Genomic DNA, 19,916 nt, shown 5'->3' on the forward strand with positions numbered 1-19,916 from the left:
CAACTGAAAGCTCCCCGCGGTCAAAGCTGGAATGATCCGAGCCACAAGATAAACTACTACTGCTGTATAGACCAAGGTCTAAACTCGGTACCCATGAGTCCACACTGACGTAAAACGATTAAATAGGGGCCCCCAGGTGGCTCAGTCGGTCAAGCATCTGACACCTGATCTCTGCTCAGATCATGATTTCAGTCTGTGAGATAGAGCCCCACGTTGGGCTTGGTGCTAACAGTGCAGAGCCTGCTTGGGATTTTTTCTCTCCCTCTCGCTCTCTGCCCCTCTGCCGCTCTCTCTCTCAAAATAAATAAATAATGCTAAAAAAAAAAAAAAAGTGGTTAAAATGATTAAATAAACTAAATGGGGAGAAGAAATACTTCCTCTGTACATAAGAATTCTAAAGAATTTACATAACTATTTCTCCCTCAAAGAGGTGGAGCTTAATTGCTCGTTTATATGGGCACTGAGCTCAGTGACTATTCCAGAATACAATATGCAAGGGGGAAGAAAGTGTAACTTCACAGTGTCGACACATGACAAACAGGACCTCAACCTGGTGGTCAAGGTCAACATCACCAGTGACAAGGCACAGTGACAGTAACTGCCCCTGATATGATGTCACAACAGGGGCACTTTACCCCTGTGTTCTTTAGCCCCCAAACCGAGCATCCTGTCCAAGCATGAAAAAAATCACCAGACAGACAGATTCAGGGACATCCTACAAAACACCAGGCTTGTCCTCCTTGAAACCGTCAAGATGAACAGAAACATGGAATGTGAGAAGTGCCTGCTGGCCACAGAAGGCCAAGGCTCTGAGAAGGCTGACTGCAGCGTGGGGTCCTAGAACAGCAGCCAGATGCCAGGAGAAAAGTAGAGAGAGGGGCGTAAACGCTGGAGTTAACAGTAATGTGCCAGTGCCAGCTCCTGAGTTGTGACAAACGTACCAGTCACGTGAGATGTTATTCACAACAGGGTAACCGGGCGAGGGCACGCAGAGCTCTCAGTAGTACCTCTACAACTTTTCTCGAAAGCTAAAACGATTCTCAAGCCAATACCAAGCATGACACAGTGACCGGGACATGTCAGAAGGAAACGGGAACCAACCTGAAGGGTCTCCACAGGCCAAATCTGGAATAATCTGACCAAGAAAATAAAGTCTCCATTCTGCCAGTTTCAGGTAAGAGTTACAGAAAACAGGGGCGCCTGGGTGGCTTAGTTGGTTAAGTGGCCGGCTCAGGTCACAATCTCATGGTTCGTGAGTTTGAGCCCGGTATTGGGCTCTGTGCTGACAGCTCAGAGCCTGGAGCCTGCTTCAGATTCTGTGTCTCCCTCTCTTTCTGCCCCTCCCCTGCTCACGTTCTATCTCTCAAAAATAAATAAACATTTTAAAAAATTAAAAAAAAAAGTTATACACATCAGTAAGTACATGGAGAAGGTACAGTTCTTCCTTACGGTGGATCTCCCACAGTGTGGGAGGTGCACTGGAAAGAAAACCACCATCAGCCCTTCCTGCTGGGGTAGGTGTCTCAAGCCAGACTCATCTGATGGATGCAGAAATCTCTGGGCAAAGTGTGACGAGAAATGGGACACTTCCATGGACTCGAAATGCCTCCCCACCAGCATTTCTTCTGAATTACAAAGGGACTTCTGAATTACAGGGACTTCTGAATTACAAAGGAAAACTCCTAGGATCACACGGGGAAACCAGCAGGCACCACACAACAGAGACCAAAGTTATCCTCTCCCTTGACCGGGCCTCTCAATCTCTCGTGCCTCCTGAAACATGGCCCCAGGAAGGGCACAGCATCCCTTCTCGGGGATTCTTACCAGACTTTCAGGGCCAGGCATCCAACACAAACAAAGTCTGAGGGACAGCCTACTAACGCCCAAGCAGAATTCAAGTGTCGACATCATCGAGGATGAAGACGGACTGCAGAAATGTCACAGACACGTCGCGGAGACACGACAACAAAAGTAGGAGCCTGGACCGGAAAGGGGCCGTCGGTGGGGACATCAGACAACATGTGAATGAGGTCTCTAGATTCGTGACCAGTGCTGCCTTTAGAACTGCCCTGGAGCTGCGAAGATTTGGGAAGCTGGGTGAAAGGCATACAGAAAATCTTTATTCTGATTTTGCAACTATTTATAAATGAAGTAATTTTAAAATGTAAACGAAACACCCATGTTATAGGACGGCACGCGGGGGTGAACCACTCTGGTAGAGATGAGCTCACACCTTACACCTTGGGGGGAGGGGCCCAAAAAGGGGGGACTTCAGTCCCCGGTGGGCCGAGAGACGGCACATGGAGAAATGCAACAGAAAGCTGAGAAGTTGGGTCTGACCGCGGGGGAGGGGGAGGCAAGGCCATCTGTCCTCAGCCTGGGCCCTTCTGCCGCAGTGTGCGAACAGTTCTCCTTCTGTGCAGCTCTGTTCCAGCAGCACAGCCAAATTCACACGAGTACAAGGAAGGGAAAGCAGAAGGAAGAAATAAACCTGCCCAAGCAGATGCTGGGAGAGTTCTGGGACCCCCAGCTGTGGCTGCGTGGCCTCTGGCAGCCTGGCCATCTTCAAAGCGGGAGGGTATTTCCTGTGGGATCAGCCTGAGCGCTCAGCCTGGACAGCCGATTCGAGGACGAAGTGGTCACTGCTGAGTGCTGGCGGAAGGCAGGGGGTTTCCCTCCAGGGCCAGGCCAAGCGCGTACACAGAGGCCTGGCCACATCAGGGTGGACCGTCCCCTGGCCTGGGACTGGTTTGGTGCAGGACATGAAACCGGAGCTGGGGTCAATGAGAACCAGCCCCAGGACTTCTAGAAAAGCTCTGGGGCAGGTGAACCATGCTGTGGCAGTGCTGACCTAGGAAGACGGACGCCCAGGGCAGCTGGTGAACCTTGGCCCCACATGGCCGCCTGCCGGGAGGAGGAGGTCAGCAGTGCCAAGAGGTGGTGAGGAAGAGCCTTTTCGGGACTCGGTTGGAGGACCCAGAGCCTACCACACTAAGTGCCGGGGTTGCCACAGCCAGGAAGGGAGGTGGACCAGAGGGCCCCGTGCCCTGGGGAGAAAGAGGTAGTGATATTTCCTCAAATGGCTCTCCTCCGCTCTGCTAGCGGGAGCCGGTCTGGCTCCCGCAACACCTTGTGTGCAATGTGCTGGTTGGTGGACTTGAAGAGCACTCCAAGGTCATCTTGTGAGAGCTGCCCCAATAGGGATGACAGGCGGGCCCTCCATCACCCACCCTTCTCCCATCCTGCCCCTGGAAACCAGAGGAAGGATGCTGGGTGCTAAATTGTGTGCCCCACCCCCCAAATCCCCTCAGAATGGGTCTGTATTTGGAGACGGGGTCTTTCTTTTTTTTTTTTTTTAAATTTTTTTTTTTTTTCAACATTTTTTATTTATTTTTGGGACAGAGAGAGACAGAGCATGAACGGGGGAGGGGCAGAGAGAGAGGGAGACACAGAATCGGAAACAGGCTCCAGGCTCCGAGCCATCAGCCCAGAGCCTGACGCGGGGCTCGAACTCACGGACCGCGAGATCGTGACCTGGCTGAAGTCGGACGCTTAACCGACTGCGCCACCCAGGCGCCCCATGGAGACGGGGTCTTTCAAGAAGCCATGAGGTGACGTGAACCCGAGCCGTGTGGCCTTCCCGCGGGACCCTCCCAGACTCCCCAGGGACAAGAGCACTTACGAGAGAGGTACTATGATGAGAAAGGGCCCATTGATCCGCTTGTGCTCCATGAGGTACGTGATGAGGGCGATGGTCTGGATGGTCTTCCCCAGGCCCATCTCGTCAGCCAGGATGCCGTTCAGATTGTTGTTGTACAGAGACACCAGCCACTCCAGGCCTTTGATCTGCATGGAGAGAGGCAAGCGGCCGGGACTGAAGCCCGAGTCGGGTACGAGAGCATTCCCCGCGCTTCAGAGACTCAGCACGGCCAGGCACAAGTCTGTCCTGGCCACGAACCACCCGTGGTCATCGGGATTTTTGGTATTTCGCTGTCAATCAGCCCAGTCCTTTCTTACTTATCCTTATCCTCAGCAATCACTCCTGCAAAATCACAGGGTTGCCCTGCCGGTGATATGTGTCTATAAAATCTCTTTTTCTGGTCCACATCCGAACAGCTAAGTTTCTACCTGGAACGGCCAACAGAAAGCAGGGCTACTGGCTCCTGACACTGAAGCTCCCTGCCCTCACTGCCTCACTGCAGGGCTCCGGGGAACATGCACTGAGCACCCGTGCGCCCACACCTGGGCCCGTCCTGGCTTGGCCACTCCCGAGTTGTATGATTCTGCAGAATCACTGCACCTCTCTGTTCTTCGGTTGCCCCCCCACGTCCGCCAAATGCGGAGATGGAAGCATGCACTAAATAGGGTTGTTTAGCGCTTAGAAGAGAACAGATAGCAGCCTCCTGTTCTGCCCGGCATACATTAAGCACCCAGCAGATCCAGATTTATTGCACAATTTCAACTCCTTCTGGAGGCTAGGCTAACAGATCAGGAAAACGGAGGTTCAGAGGGGAAGAGCGAATGTCCAGAGACAAAGACTGGAATGTGACTTCGGCAGCCACCCACACCCTGGAAACCCCAGGAGTGCTGTGTGGATGTGCCCCTCCGACCTTACCTGGTACTGTTTAAGGACACCATTGACCATGAGCGCCGACTGCTTATCCACTCTCTCGGTGACAGCATGGGCCACGGCGTAATAGGACTGCAGGCCCCGTGCCAGGGCCTGGGACACACCGTACTCGTCATCAACATCTTGCTTGGCATTCCTGGGAGTTAAGATGGAAACACCGTGAGGACACACATTCCTACCTGTGACGACATGCTTCCTGCCCAAAGACCCACGGCCTGACAGCCATCACATAAGCCGAAGTGCAGCCAGACAGTCTGAGGGAGGGCCAGGCAGCAACTACTAATCCAGGGGGGCCCAAGACTGGGCTCAGGGGCCGTGGGTCCCGACCCCACATTCCCGGAACAGGAATCAAGTCACTGCCACATCACAGAAAGAGTGCATCATTCAGCCAGAGGCCCGTCCTCCAGCCCATTCTCTCTACTGAGCGCTCGTGAGGCTAAAATGAAAGCGCACACTGAACAGCCTCACACGAGACCAGAATCATTTATACTGTGGCTGTTTTATGATCTGACCTGGAATTCTTTTAAAAAGTGACTTTATTTTTTATTTAGAGAGCGCAAGAGAGTGCACGTAAGCACACGCATGTGCGGGGGAAGAGCAGATAGAGAGGGAGAGACAGGGAGAGAGGGGGAGAGAGAGGGGGAGACCGTGAATCCCAATCAGGCTCCGCACGGTCAGTGCGGAGTCCATCGCGGGGCTCGAACTCACAAACCGTGAGATCATGACCTGAGCCAAAATCAAGAGTCAGAGGCTTAATCGACTGAGCCACCCAGATGCTCCTAAAAAGTGACTTTAAACTATTACATTTTATGAATGTGACAGACACACGTGATCCGACTTCTGTCACACTGTTTTATAGTGTGCTGTGGTTTCTGGTTTTCTATCTCCTTAAGAATCTGTCAGTGAGCTTAGTGGGCTTTTCCCTATTTCTCTAAGGATTTCAAAGGACTGCGTGTTTGCTCTAGATGAATGTCTGTCATATTTAGAGCGTACACAACTCTCAGTTCTCAGTTTCTTTTCAAAAGCATCCATTAATTGCGTACCATAAGCAACAACTACATTGATATATTAACTGTACTTGTGCCTCTAAGGGCAAAAGATGAGAAATAACATGAATGCGCGCCACTAGGGACGGGCTAACACATGAAGATGTAACACACAACGTCACTGACGACACTGCGTACAGACACAGCGTCACCTCCGAGAGAAAACTTTCGGTGAAAAAAGCCAGGGGCAGAAAAGTGGGCCTGGATAGATACACATATACCAGTAAAAAGAAACACATGCACACATTTTGCTTGCTGCTGCACGAACTGTCTCCGAAGACACACGACGCTGGAAACAGTCTCCTCCAGGGAGGGGGTGGGGTGGGGTGGGGAGGGCGGCCTGGGGACCCAGCCTGAGGTGGCTGTTGTTGTATAACTAACTACCTCTTAAGCACAAGATGAACCATGTCAATGGACAGACTGACTAGTCAATGCCTATGAAAGTGACTGAAATCCGAAGTAAATCCACTTGGTCTGTTTACAGTCCCTAATGTCTGCTGTCTGCGGGCTGGACAGCAGGGAGGGCCGTCCGTAGAGAGGCGGGAGTCCTGACAGCCCTCTGCTGCCACCCTGAAAAGGGGGCTGGCAGAGTAGGAGGCTGGGGAGGGATGCCTTACTCAATGATGTGCCGGGCGTCTACCTCCGAGACGTCATCGCTGTCTGGATCTGGAATCTTCTTCTTCTCCTCAACAGGCAGGGTGGGAGGCTGTGCTGGCTGCGGCTGTTCCTCTTCCTCCTCCTACCAAGACACAAGCCCACGTCACCTCAGGCCACCCCACAGGGACAGGCAGAGGGCTCCCAGGGGGAGAATGCTTTTGGGAGCAGGCGCTGTTTCCATGCCCTCTTACTATCCCAGAATGTGTCATGCCTCCTCTTTGCTCTTCTCCTCAGTGCTATGATTTTCAGTTTTCCTAGCAGAATACAGACACTTCTCTTTAAGGCTACCTCAAGGGACTCTGGATTCTTGTTACTAGTAGAGTAGATTCCTCCTGCACCGTGCCTTCCCATCACAAAATGCATACTACCAAGCTTATTCCTTGCCCGACCTGATACTCAAAGCCATTTCTGATTTGCTTCTCTCGGATTTTCCTAAGTATTAAACACTCGATAGCAAATTTTCGACATTATTGCTCCTGACTTACTTTAGGCTTTATCGACATGGCTAAAACGTCTGTGCTAGGTCAAATAACGCTGTTGATAATAGGCATCCTAGTTTACCAAGCGGTTTTCTATGAACTTATAAGTTAGGTATAATAATAAATCAGTTACTCTTCATTACTGGGATTTTTCAGCCTTTACGGAGGACGTGATAAAGGGATTTTGTGTGACATATTGACAAAACGCACACGAATGTACTTCCCCATGTGAAACCATTCTTGTATTCCCCGGTAAATCAGACAAAGTGCCAGTAGATAATTGTCTTGATGTACAATGGGACTGCGATAAAACTAAAAGGTATCTGTGATGAAACTACTAATTAATTCCAATCAAAATCCCATGGGATGTCCCCTGGAGAATGCAAAATAACTTTATAAATCACTCGGAATAATGAACAGGTGATAATAGCACAAACATTTTGGGTAAAAAAAAAAAAAATCATAATTGGTACAGACTTTTCCTAGCTGACATACTATGTCTGGAATTAAAATGGGGTGGGACCTCCAGCTAAGTCTCAGGGAGGAAGTCTACAAATTCGCTCCTGGAAAACCATCTTCAAAGCCGAACAAAATTGGCAAGAGCAACCATTTCGGAGCTCTGGGGGCCTGAGAAGTATTAATGCTTGAGAAACCGCTGAACGTCGGGTAAGAAGAGTGGGAGACGGTAGCATTCTCACTTGGGTCCGCTTCCATCTCTCCGTCCCCCGGCTCCACGTTGAAGGTTCTGCCAGGGCGGCCAGGCCAACAGCACCGGCAGCTGAGTCTGATGGGGACGCGGTCATTTCGTAGCAGTGGGCACTGCCCCTACCAGCCACTGGCACTGCTGAAATAAAGTGGGGTTGTTTGCCAGCTTTTCTACTTTGGTTGGGAAAGCGCATCACGGGCTGAGCCCGTGACCAGGTGCACAGAAAATGCAAAAGGACCTCACAGAAAGTAAAAGCCAGGGTGGACCTGAAAATGGCCTGAACCTGGAATGTGTTCCTTTATACATTCTATCCATCTGCCAGAGACAGAAGCTGTATTATTGGCTCAAGAGGTCCGAGCACAATCACTGCCCAATCACTGGATAACTACTAAGTTACAAAGAAACATGGCCTATTCCTAGAAAGCCAGAATTAAAAATGAAAATGAGAAAACAAAAAAATAAACTGAGCAGAGACACCAAAGGTAGCCCACGCCACCAGAGCAAGAATTTCACAGATTTAGCCCAAGTAAGTTACTAAACAAACACCACCACCAAAAACCACCACCCAGGGGTGGGAGTCAGAATACAGCGTAGCTAAACATAGGTTTCCACTAAACATTAGAAGACAAGCGAAAGAGGAAAGGGTGATTACAGTATTCAGTGAAAAAGCGAATGAACCTGTCTTTCCCCAGATGTTGAATTTAGCATATAATCTGTGAAGCAATTATTATTACAAATATGTTCAAAGAACCATGGGAAACCATCTTTAAGCACAATAAGTCAACAAATACAGAATCTCAATAAAAGACAGCAAGCCCCAAATTTGATGAAAAACACGAAACTACCCAGCCAATACTCTGGTTTCTCTTCAGACTGTATAAATCTTTCGCCTTTTACTAAAGATTTCCGTGGAAACTACCCAGCCAAGAAGCTGAACAAACACTAAGGAGAATAAATATAAAGAGAGTTCACCATCAATTTGCTAAAAAAAAAGCCAAAGACAAACAATACTGAAAGCAAGAAAGAGAAAAATGAACCATCAAGTACAGAGGAGCGTCATTACAATTAGTGGTTAAATTCTCATTTGAGACAGAGACCAGAAAGCAGTGCAATGACACATGCACAAGGAAAAAGGCTGTCAACAAAGAAATCTGTGTCCAACTAAACTATCCTTCCAAAGTCAAAGCTTCAGAAATCATACTCCCAGATCTACCAAGGCTGAGGGAATTTGTTGCTAGCAGACTGTAACTCAAACCCCAAGAAATAAAGAGCATTAAAAATGGTAAACACATGGATCAATATAAAAAGACTCTATAAATACATTTTCCTTTATTTCTTCTCTACTAACTTATTCAGACCAAATCATAAGATTCCATGCAGTATGAATTAGAAGCCTGCATTGTAGGGTTTAGAGCATATGCAGGTGTAACATATGTGACAACAGAGCAGGAAGGAAGGGTAGCAAACAGAGCTACATTGGAACGTAAATTTCTCTATTTCACCAGAATGGAGATGGTATTAATCCGAAACATACTATGATAAATTAAGATGCATATTGTAATCCCCAGGGCTACTACAAAACAAATAACTAAAAAGGTACAGTGACAACTGAAGTCTACACAAGAAATTAAACAGTACAATAAAAAATATTGAACACAAAAGGCAGCAAAAAGAGGCACAGAGGAACACAAAAAGACCTAAGACCAAGAGAAGAAATAGCCAAATGGCAAATGTAAACACAGTCATATTGATAATTACATTAAATGTGACTAGTCTAAGGTTCAATCAAAAGGCAGGCACTGTCACACTAGATCTAAAAAGCAAGATCTAGCTACCTGCTCCTTCAGATTCAAATGAACAGACAGGTTTAAAGTAAAGGAATGGAAAACTATAGACCACACAAACAAGCAGTAACCATAAGAAAGTTGGAGGGACTATACTAACATTGGACAAAACAGACTTCAAAACAAATATTACTGGGGACAAGGACAGATATTCAATAATGATAAAATATCACATATATCAGGAAGACAGAACAACTAAGTATATCTATCAATAGAACATGAAAATACATGAAGCAAATCTGACAGAATTTAAAGGAGAACAATTCAACAAAAACAGAGATTTTCCCATTTCGTCCTCAACAACATCATAACAAACTAAACAAAAGTCAGCAAGGATATACGGGACCTGAACAACACTATCCACCAACTGAACTCTCATTTACGGAGCACTACACCCAAAAAAATGCAGAATCCTTTTTCAAGTGAACATGAAACATTCCATAGGATGCTGAGCCATAAAATGAATCTCTGTAAATGTGAAAGAAAAATCATACAAAGTAATCTTACACCACGAGAAAATTATTTTATTTTATTATTATGTATTTATCGGGGTGGGGGGGCGGCTCGTGCATGCACACAAGCAGGGGAGAGGAGCAGAGGGAGAGAGAATCCTAAGCAGCTCCACACTCAGCATGGAGTCTGACACGGGACTTGATCCCACAACCCTGGGATCATGACCCGAGCCGAAATCAAGAGTCAGACACTCAGATGACTGAACCACCCAGGCGTGCGCTCCTACCACGAGAAAATTAAATTAGAGAACAAAAACAGAAAAACTCTTGCGGCACCTGAGTGGCTCAGTCAGTTAAGGATCCAACCTCGGCTCAGGTCATGATCTCATGGTTCATGAGTTCCAGCCCTGCATCCAGCTCTGTGCTGACAGTTCAGAGCCTGGAGCCTGCTTCAGATTCTGTGTCTCCCTCTCTCTCTGCCCCTCCCCTGCTCATGCTCTGTCTCTCTCGGTCACAAAAATAAATAAAAACATTAAAAAAAAAAAAAAAAAAAAAAAAGACCTAATGGTAAAAAAAAAAAAAAAAAAAAAAAATCACAAGGGAAATTAGGAAATATTTTGAACTGAATAAAAACAGAAACAACATATCAAAATTTACGGGCTGTAGTTTCAGCAGTGCCTAAAGGGAATGTAACTTTAAACAAGTATACCAGGAAAACAAGTCTCAAATGAGTAAACTAAACTTTGACTACCAAAAAATGAAAGACAAATTACTGAATCACCAAAATGAGCAACGAAAAAGAGATCACTATGAAACCACAGAAATACGATAAGGACATACATTTCTGAAACTGAGTCAAGAAATGGAAAATATTGGGGAAAAAAAAAAATCTTCAACAGCTAACTGTATCAGTAAATAAAAATCTTCTCACAATGAAAAGGCCAAGTCCAGATGGCTTCAGCAGTGATTCTACCAAATATGTTAAGATTAAGGATACCAAACTTTCATGAACTCTTCCAGAAAGTACAGGAGAACATTTTTCAATCCATTCTGAGGCCAATGTTAACTACAAAGTGAGACAAAAATGTCACACATGAATATAGACCCATAAGTCCTCAACAAAATAGTAGCCACACTGCGATACACAGGAAAGATTATACAACAGGACAAAGTAGGACTTATCCTAGGGAAGCAAGGTTGGTATACTATCTAAAAATTAACTTACATAATAAATCATATTAATAGGTAAGAAACGAAAATCAGACAATCAACTTAAAAGTTAAAAAATATGAGACAAAATGGGGCACGCCTGGGCGGCTCAGTTGGTTAAGCATCCGACTTCAGCTCAGATCATGATCTCACAGTTCGTGAGTTTGAGCCCCCCATAAGGCTCTGTGCTGACAGCTCATAACCTCACAGTTCCTGGGGTTAAGCATTGCTTTGGACTCTGCTGCTCGGGATTCTCTCTCTCCCTTTCTCTCAGCCCCACCTCTGGTCACGTGCACGTCCACGGTCTCTCTCAAACTAAATAAACTTTAAAAAAAAAAAAAAAAAATCCCCTGGGTGCCCGGGTGGCTCAGTTGGTTAAACGTCTGACTCTTGGTTTCAGCTCAGGTCATGATCTCACAGCTTCATGATTGAGCCCTGCATCAGGCTCTGCGCTGGCAGTGTGGAGCCTCCTTGGGATTCTCTCTCCCTTTCTCTCTGTTACTCCTCCACTTGTGCTGTCTCTGTCTCTCTTATAATAAATAAACAAACTTAAAAAATCCAGGATAATTTTATTAAAAAAAAACAAAAAACAAAAAAAAACTAGCAAGCATTTTTGTAGTAACTGATGAGCTGACCCTAAAATTTATATAGGAACCTAAAGGATCTAGAATAGACAATCGAAGTCACAAAAGGGAAGGAATAACACTTACTATAAGCTACAATCATCAAGGTAAAGTGGTAGTCACACAAAGACATGAAGATTGATAGAAAAGAAATGAGAGGCAGAAAAACCCTTAATTTATCGTGAACTGATTTCCCACAGACTAACCAAAGAAGAAAAGAGTGGTCTTTTCATCAAATGGTGCTAGATAAAATGGATATCCATACGCAAAAAAAAAAAATCTAGACCTGTATCTCAGACCACAGGTGGCAGTCAATTCAACCATGACCTTAAATGTAAGAGCCTTAATTACAAAACTTTTAGAAGAAAACATAGAAGAAAGTCTTTGTGACTTCAGAGAGTTCTTAGATGTAACACCAAAACACCAATGCACGAACAAAAAAATGTGATAAACTGGATTTCATTAAAACATTTTTGCATCTGAAGAAACACTACTGGGGGTGGGGGGAGGCAAACTGGAGTGTCTGGGTGGCTCAGTCTTGGTTAAGCATTTCAATCTTGGTTTTGGCTCAGGTCATGATCTCACGGTTTGTGAGTTTGAGCCCACATCAGGCTCTACGCAGACAGTGACTTCTTTCTCTCCTGTCTCTCTGCCTGTACCCTGCTCACGCTCTGTCTCTCTCAAAACAAATAAACTTAAAAAAAAAAAAAAAAAAAAAAGGCAAACTGACTAGGGAACTGGCAGAAGATATTGTAAATTACATATTTGATAAGGAACATGTACCAAGAATATATAAAGAATTCTTTTTTTTTTTAAAGTGAAACTAGGAATTACTTAACAATTTTTTTTAATTTTTTTTTTTTATTAACGTTTTTTGTTTTTCTTTTAATTTATTTTTGAGACAGGGAGAGACAGAGCATGAACAGGGGAGGGTCAGAGAGAGGGAGACACAGACACAGAATCGGAAACAGGCTCCAGGCTGTCAGCACAGAGCCCGGCGCAGGGCTCGAACTCACGGACCGCGAGATCATGACCTGAGCCGAAGTCGGCCGCTCAACCGACTGAGCCACCCAGGCGCCCCTAAAGAATTCTTATAAAGAATTCAACCCAATGATGAGACAACAAACAACAAATTAATAACGGGCAAGAAATGTGAATAGACGTTCAACCAAAGAAGATACACGAATGGTGCATAAACATAGGAAAAAATGCTCAACGTTATTAGTTACTAGGAAAATGCAAATTAAGGCCACAGTGAGATACTGCTATACACCCACCAGGATGGATATAATCGAAAGGACAGATAACACCAACTGTGGACGAGAATATGGAGGAACTGGAACCGGTGAAACGGTATAACCACTTCAGAAAACAGTTTGGCAGTTTCTCAGAAAGGCAAACATAAACTTACCATATGACCCAGCAATCCCACTCCCAGGTATCTACCAAGAGAAATGAAACCATATGTCCGCACAAAGACACGTATGGAAACGTATGAAGCGTTTATAGCGACATTACTCATAACAGCAAAAAACGGAAACAACACAAATGCTCCTCGGTTGGTGAGTGGATAAAGTGGGGTTCACCATACAAGGGAACAGAACTCAGGAATAAATAGCAATGACCTCTTGATACACAAACAACGTGGATGAGCCTCAAAAACATTTTAGCTGAAAGAAGCCAGATACAAAATGCTACACGTTACTGGACTCCATTTATATGAAATATGCAGAAAAGGCAAAATCTACAGAGACAGAAAGTCAATCAGCAGTTTCCTAGAGCTGTAGGAAGTAGTCAGAACAAACTGTAAACCAGGAGGAAGGGGATTTTGTGGATTATAGGACATTCTAAGATTGGTGTGTGGTAGTGAATACACAAGTCTATAAATTTACTACAAATCACTGAATTGCAGCATTCCTTTTTTTTTTTTTTTTCAACATTTTTTTTTTTTTTTTTTTTTTTTTTTATTTTTGGGACAGAGAGAGACAGAGCATGAACGGGGGAGGGGCAGAGAGAGAGGGAGACACAGAATCGGAAACAGGCTCCAGGCTCCGAGCCATCAGCCCAGAGCCTGACGCGGGGCTCGAACTCACGGACCGCGAGATCGTGACCTGGCTGAAGTCGGACGCTTAACCGACTGCGCCACCCAGGCGCCCCTGCAGCATTCCTCTTAAGGGTAGGGAGGGAGCGCCGTCCCAGGCCCTACACACAATAAACCCCAGATACCTCAAGTGGCAAGAAGGAGAGTAAAAACAGGACAAAACAAAAGATTATAGGTGAATACTATGAGGATTTCAGGTTGGGGGAAATATCTGAAGAGCACTTTAAAAATCAGTAAAAAAACCACTCGTAACTGATTAGAAATGGGCAAACAATGCAAAACATTCACAGAAAATATCAGAACGGTTAGTTAACTTGAACAAAATGCTCCACTGTAACAGCAATCAAAGAAACGCCTGTGAAAAGGTGGCAAAGCTTTTTAAGGCCCTGAAAAAAGCCTTTTAAGACACTTTAAGCCACAAGTGAAGGGGGAGTGACAGAGAGTCCCCATCTGGATGCTAATGATGGAGACGCCCCCTTATGAAACCGTTCCCTGAGTTATCCTTCCCAAGGAGGCAATCTGGAACGGAGAGAGGAATGAGGCTCTCCGTTTACAGCTTTGGCAACCAAGGAAATATCACCTCAACGTGGCATAATTAAATGACTCAGAGAATTCACACAATAAACGCAACCATTTATGTTTCCAAAGAAGGAATTATAATGGGCGATAACGTACACGATCTAATGACCACAACTTCGCACGGATCTTTCTGGAGGGCGGAGCTTCAAATGTTGAGCACTTGAAAGGCAGCTGGTACGGTTGAGGATGGGAGTTTTAAATTCTATTTAATTTGATTAATTTAAGATTGAAAGAGTCACATGTGGCTAGGGGCTACCCTACTAGAAAGTGCAGCTCTAAAGCCCCAAATTTCAGCCAAGACTGGGGCCTCAGCTGCCCTGGGCCTGCTTCCTGCCCCACGCGGTGCCCACCCAGAGCAGGAAAGGATCACGATGCAAAGGGGTGACGGATGCCCAAGGTGTGGAAGTTACCACAACAAAGCACCGAGAGCCACGACGGCCAGGAAATGGACTCTTACCTCCTCCTCTTCTTCTGAGCCACTTTCTTCACTATCAGATCTTGGAGCTACTTCATAGCTAGAAAAAACAGTCAAGATTTAATATACATCTCCCCAGAACCCATAGGATTTACTTTCCTCAACAAACTGGCTTGTTTCTAAAGGAAAGCCAAATCACCCCCCAGCTGCCAGTGCCCCTGGAACGAGGCCAGCTCAGGACCCCTGGCTGCATCTGAAAGTGAGGCCCCACTCACCCGGGGTTCATCTCAAGCCAGGCCTCTAGCTGCCCTGCTTTGGGGGCATCTGTGCCCGTGAGGATCTTCCCGCTCTCGACGTGGATAACTTTCACCGGGAGGTCACTCATTTGGCTGGTCTCATCCAGAGGCTGAAAAAGAGTCACATGTGTAACCGGAGATTCTGTGGTATCCGTACCTCAGGCTTCTGCCAACTAGGGCCAACTGGGGAAGCGCCCTCCCAACTCCATGCCCCCCAAAATGGCACCAAACATGGCCACTGGCTGTGAAAATGGATTAATGACATATTAATAATCCAGTAATAACACAGAATCACCGGATGACTGCTGCTTCCTCACGGTATTTCATTTTCAGATACGTAATACATTCACGTAGTTCAAAATCCACAAGGGTACGAGGTGCGGACCCGCCCCCGCCCCCATTCTCCCCCCCCAGGCCCCATCTGACAGCTCTCTGCACAGGTGCCTACCGGTGTCTGTTTCCCATGCACCCTTACAGACCGATTCCGTGCAGAAGACACAACGATTCATTTCTCTCCCTTTGTACACAAATGACTACATTATTCGCATTCTTCTGGCCCTTGATTCTTTCAACTGATACTACCTTTGTAGACCTCCTCAAATATCCTCATCCTTTTCTGTTAAACAGCTAACTAGAATATTTGAAAAACAAAACAACTACCTTCCTCTTACCAACAAATACGGAATTTCTCAGTTTCTCATTTTGAGATGTCAACATTGGAAGAACATTTCCCCCCTCCATTTGCTCCTTCGGATTTCCTGGAGAAAACCTCCAAGAGGAGGAGGAGGTTCTTGTTTAAACTTTCGTTTGCATCTTCCAGGAACTGATCCCCGCCCCCTCGGCCCCTCTAAGTGTCACACTCACCGTCAACATGGCCCACACTCTAGGTAGAGATGAGCTTCCTAGGTAGAGACTGCGACCAATCTCCCCCTCAAAGCTGCCCGCCATGGAAGGTGACAGTAACCACCTGTCACATGAATAGGCTCTGCGGACTGCCTGCATCAGTCCCAATCAGTGGCTTTCACCCCCCAAATGCTCCCCAGGAGTGGCTAACAGGGCTGACGCCTGCACTTCTCCCTACCCCCAAATTCTGATTCAACTGCTCTGGGCCTTTTTAAAAAGCTCCCAGGCAATTCACATGTGCCGAGGCTGAGAACCACTGGCTGAGATCAAGCACAAGTCACGGTCACCACTGAGTGATGCTACTGTAAGCAAATAGGAGGCGCGGCCACAGGTTACCCAACAGAACTCCCTTTACTGCACTCTTCTGCCCTAGGACTTTTTCCCCTGAATGCCCCACATGGCCTTACGAAGGCTTTCTGCCGTAGTAAAATGCCAGACCACATTCTCAAAATTTCAATATAACATTTAAGATAAAAATCTCATGAAGTAAATACGTATCTGAGTTCACTGCCAGTCACTCCCATCAGGAATCTGGCCTACAGGAAAAAGTATGCATCTGCTATGGACTGAATGGTGTCCCCCCCCCCGCCCCACCTTGCCCCCAAGAATTCGAATGCTGAAGCCCCAACTTTCCAGTGTGGCTCTACATGGAGATGTGGCCTTTGGGGGGTAATGAGGGTTCACTGAGGTCACAAGGGTGGGACCTTCAGGATGGGACAGTGCCCCCGTAAGAGACAGCAAAGCTTGCTCTCTCGCCTCATATGGGGACACAGCAAGAAGGCAGCCATCTATAAGCCAGGAAGAGAGCCCCACCAGGAACCGACCTTGCTGCACTTTGATCTTGGATTTACAGCCTCTAGAACCGTGAGAACGTAAGTCTGCGATTTAAGCCAGCCAGGCCATGGTGTTTTGTAAGGGCAGGCCAAGCTGCCCAGGAGAGAGCATCAGAAGGTACCGTACAAGAAGGCTCTTCACAACAGCGTGTGCCACAGGAGTAAGGGAACATGGGAAAGAGCCACCAGTAGGGAAGGAGCAGGGGGTGGTACATCAAGACCAAGCAGTGCAGGACCTTCCAGACAGTTACGAATAGGAAGCGAACTAAACTACCAGTCTGATGGGGCGCCTGGGTGGCGCAGTCGGTTAAGCGTCCGACTTCAGCTCAGGTCACGATCTCGCGGTCCGCGAGTTCGAGCCCCGCGTCAGGCTCTGGGCTGATGGCTCAGAGCCTGGAGCCTGCTTCCGATTCTGTGTCTCCCTCTCTCTCTGACCCTCCCCCGTTCATGCTCTGTCTCTCTCTGTCTCAAAAATAAATAAACATTAAAAAAAAAAAAAAAATTATAAACTACCAGTCTGAAAGCTGAATGAGATTCCAATACATCGAAATGATAAAATTAAAACAGAATTAATGGCCTGATATGGACAGTGGCCCAAGATACTGTGCTAAATGGAAAGAGTCTAGCTTAATGTCCAGATTGCCCCAAGTGGTCTTACAACAACCCAAAAAAGGACACAGGCATAAAGATTCCTGGAAGTGCAGGGAAGACCAACCAGGGCTCAACATGCAGGCTCGTGAGAGCAGGTGCCACAGGGGCTTCCGCTTCTCATCAAACCATTTAGGTATTTTCTGCAAGAAATACTACATTTCGGCAACACTGCAAAGAATAAGGAGAGCGTGTGTGAGCTAATGTGGGAAGACATCAGAGACAGAATGCAAAGCTGGAAAAAGAAAACCATCTGGTGGCTCACATACAGAAAAGGCCCCAGAGCCAACACCCCGACGCTTACTCACACTTTTCCTCTGGGAGGTGGGAGTGAGGAGGGCGTGGGGGCGGGCGGTGGGAAAGGAAACGCCTCTTATTTACGTCTGTCCCTTTGAAACGTCCTTCTCCCAAATGAGAGTACTGAGTGAGAATGGCTGCTTTTGGGAGGCGGGTAGGAATGTGGTAGAAAAAACGGTGCGTGGGGACAGCAGCCCCTCCCTGAGTGGGCCACTTTGCCCAGTTCTGACTTTTAGAAGCAGGCTAGTCACGTTTCACATACGAAATAAATGATGAGTAAATAAGTAAAACCAACAAGGATGGAGGAACCCACACTAATGGGAGCACAGAGAAAAACTAATCCAAGTAACTTTCAGGGTGGGGTGGCGCAGAGCAGGAGAGAGAGGGAGAGAGGAGGAGAGAGGGAGGGAGAGAATCTCAAGCAGGCTCCAAGACCAACGCGGAGCCCAACGTGGGGCTTGATCTCATGGCCCTGGGATCATGACCTGAGCCGGTATCGAGTTTGATGCTCAACTGACCAAGCCACTCAGACGCCCCCTCCAAGTAACTTTCAAATGCAGTATTTGAAGCACACAATTTCAGGCTGAATAGCTCCAAACACAAACTAAAGTAGCCAGGAGGCTTCCTTTGCAGAAGGGTGCAAGTTAGCAATTCTGAATTACTTCCTGTATGTTCTTAGACTGAGCAAATAAGGAAATATAGCATGGCTAATGGAAGCCAGGTTTCAGGCTGTTACGGTATGGAAAGAGAGAAGGATACACACAGAAGTATCCATGTGAACTGAAGGTTCTGAATATATAGAACTAGTGATGCAGATATAAACTGATTTCCTAGATCTTTTTGCTAAGAGGGCCTAGAAGCAATGACAAGCTGTACCAATAATCACATCTAAAGAGAGATCTTGATGGCCGCCTAGCTGGCTCAGTTAGTTAGTAGAGCATGCGACTCTTGATCTCAGGATCGTGAGTTCAAGCCACACTTGGGCGTAGGGCTTGCCAACTTACCTTACTTACGTATAGAATAAACAGAAATGGAGACAGAGAAAGAAAGAGAGATCTTGTTTTTTTACATATTCTTCTCTGGTAAAAAGAACCAAGGCACCGTGGAGAAATGACTGACTTCCAGGGTTTGGGCAGAGAAAGCAGAAGATGAACTTGGGCCATTTCAGTGTGCAAGAAGTAAGGAAGCCCTCAGAAGATACGTGAGCCAATCTGAAGGGGCTCCTACTGGCCCAAATTCAAACAATTTGAACTTCAAGATAATGACCGTAAGGATTAAACTAAAACAGAATCCTATGAGTTGGTACAAGGGGTTGGCAAACTGTTCCCAGAGCCACAGGGGAAAGAAGATAAAAAGCTTTTCCTTCCTGTAGAAAGTCATCTACAAAATGCAGAAGAAATCAGGGTGGATGGGGGGAGCAGGAAATCACCATAACGTAACCATCGTGGCAAAAACGGATACAGGCGGAGGTCATTAATGGATACAGAAGCTAGTGGGTAGAAGTTTGAGGAGTTAAAATATGTTTAAAGAGCCTCCAGTACCTCCCCAGAAGGTACTTAATAATCACAAAATGAGAAACAGTAACTTTTCAGCAGAGATGCCCTGGCAGACACCAAGGGATCAAGGTCAATGTCACCAGTGACTGAAGAAGTCTACGCCATGCACTCTCGACGTGACGCACGGAGAAGAACACAGCGTCACTTCTGGGTCTTGTTGCCAAGAACACGTAACCTGAATCTAGCCAAAAGAGAAATAGCAAGTCAAACCCAAACTAAAAGCCTTTATAGGAAATACTTGGCTTGTTCTCTTCAGAAATGCCAAGGTCAGAAAAGGCTAAGAAGTGAGGAGCTGTTCAAGATCAAAGGAGACCAGACAGACCGTCACTGAATGAGACGCTCGGCCACGGAGTCGTCGTGAAGGACACTAAAGGGACAGCTGGCCAAACCTTAATAAGAGCTGTGGATCTGATCATAGTATTATTGCATCCATGGAAAAGACAGACCTTGTTTTTAGGAAATATAGTGGGGGGTAAAGGGCTGTCCTGTCTGCATCTCCCAAACGGTTTTGGAAAAAGTGGTGTGTGGAAACAGGGAACCCAGGTGAGGACTAGGCAGGAATCCCGTGGCCTGTAATTATGACAGAGTGAACACTGAAAAACAATGGCATGTGCAAAGGAAAAAAGTCTGGAAGCAAACACA

The 19,916-nt window shown here is 46.4% G+C and overlaps 1 protein-coding gene and 1 non-coding gene across 6 annotated transcripts in view; one reads left to right on the top strand and one right to left on the bottom strand.

The window, feature by feature from the left end:
- The window catches only part of SMARCA4 (SWI/SNF related, matrix associated, actin dependent regulator of chromatin, subfamily a, member 4), a 90,499-nt gene that overhangs the window by 41,515 nt on the left and 29,068 nt on the right, over window positions 1–19,916 (bottom strand). For all 5 annotated transcript variants that reach the window (XM_058728010.1, XM_058728009.1, XM_058728008.1 and 2 more), the window contains exons 12-16: window positions 15,017–15,147; window positions 14,784–14,841; window positions 6,294–6,415; window positions 4,616–4,766; window positions 3,683–3,846 (exon numbers count right to left, since the gene is read on the bottom strand). In XM_058728010.1, coding sequence (XP_058583993.1) covers window positions 3,683–3,846; window positions 4,616–4,766; window positions 6,294–6,415; window positions 14,784–14,841; window positions 15,017–15,147 — 626 coding nt within the window. The remainder of the gene's footprint in view (window positions 1–3,682; window positions 3,847–4,615; window positions 4,767–6,293; window positions 6,416–14,783; window positions 14,842–15,016; window positions 15,148–19,916) is intronic.
- On the top strand, window positions 8,372–8,488 carry LOC131511295 (U5 spliceosomal RNA). Its single transcript, XR_009261467.1, has one exon. It is a non-coding gene; the product is annotated as a U5 spliceosomal RNA (small nuclear RNA).

Source organism: Neofelis nebulosa, chromosome 4 (assembly GCF_028018385.1).
Source record: "Neofelis nebulosa isolate mNeoNeb1 chromosome 4, mNeoNeb1.pri, whole genome shotgun sequence".
NCBI lineage: Eukaryota > Metazoa > Chordata > Mammalia > Carnivora > Felidae > Neofelis > Neofelis nebulosa.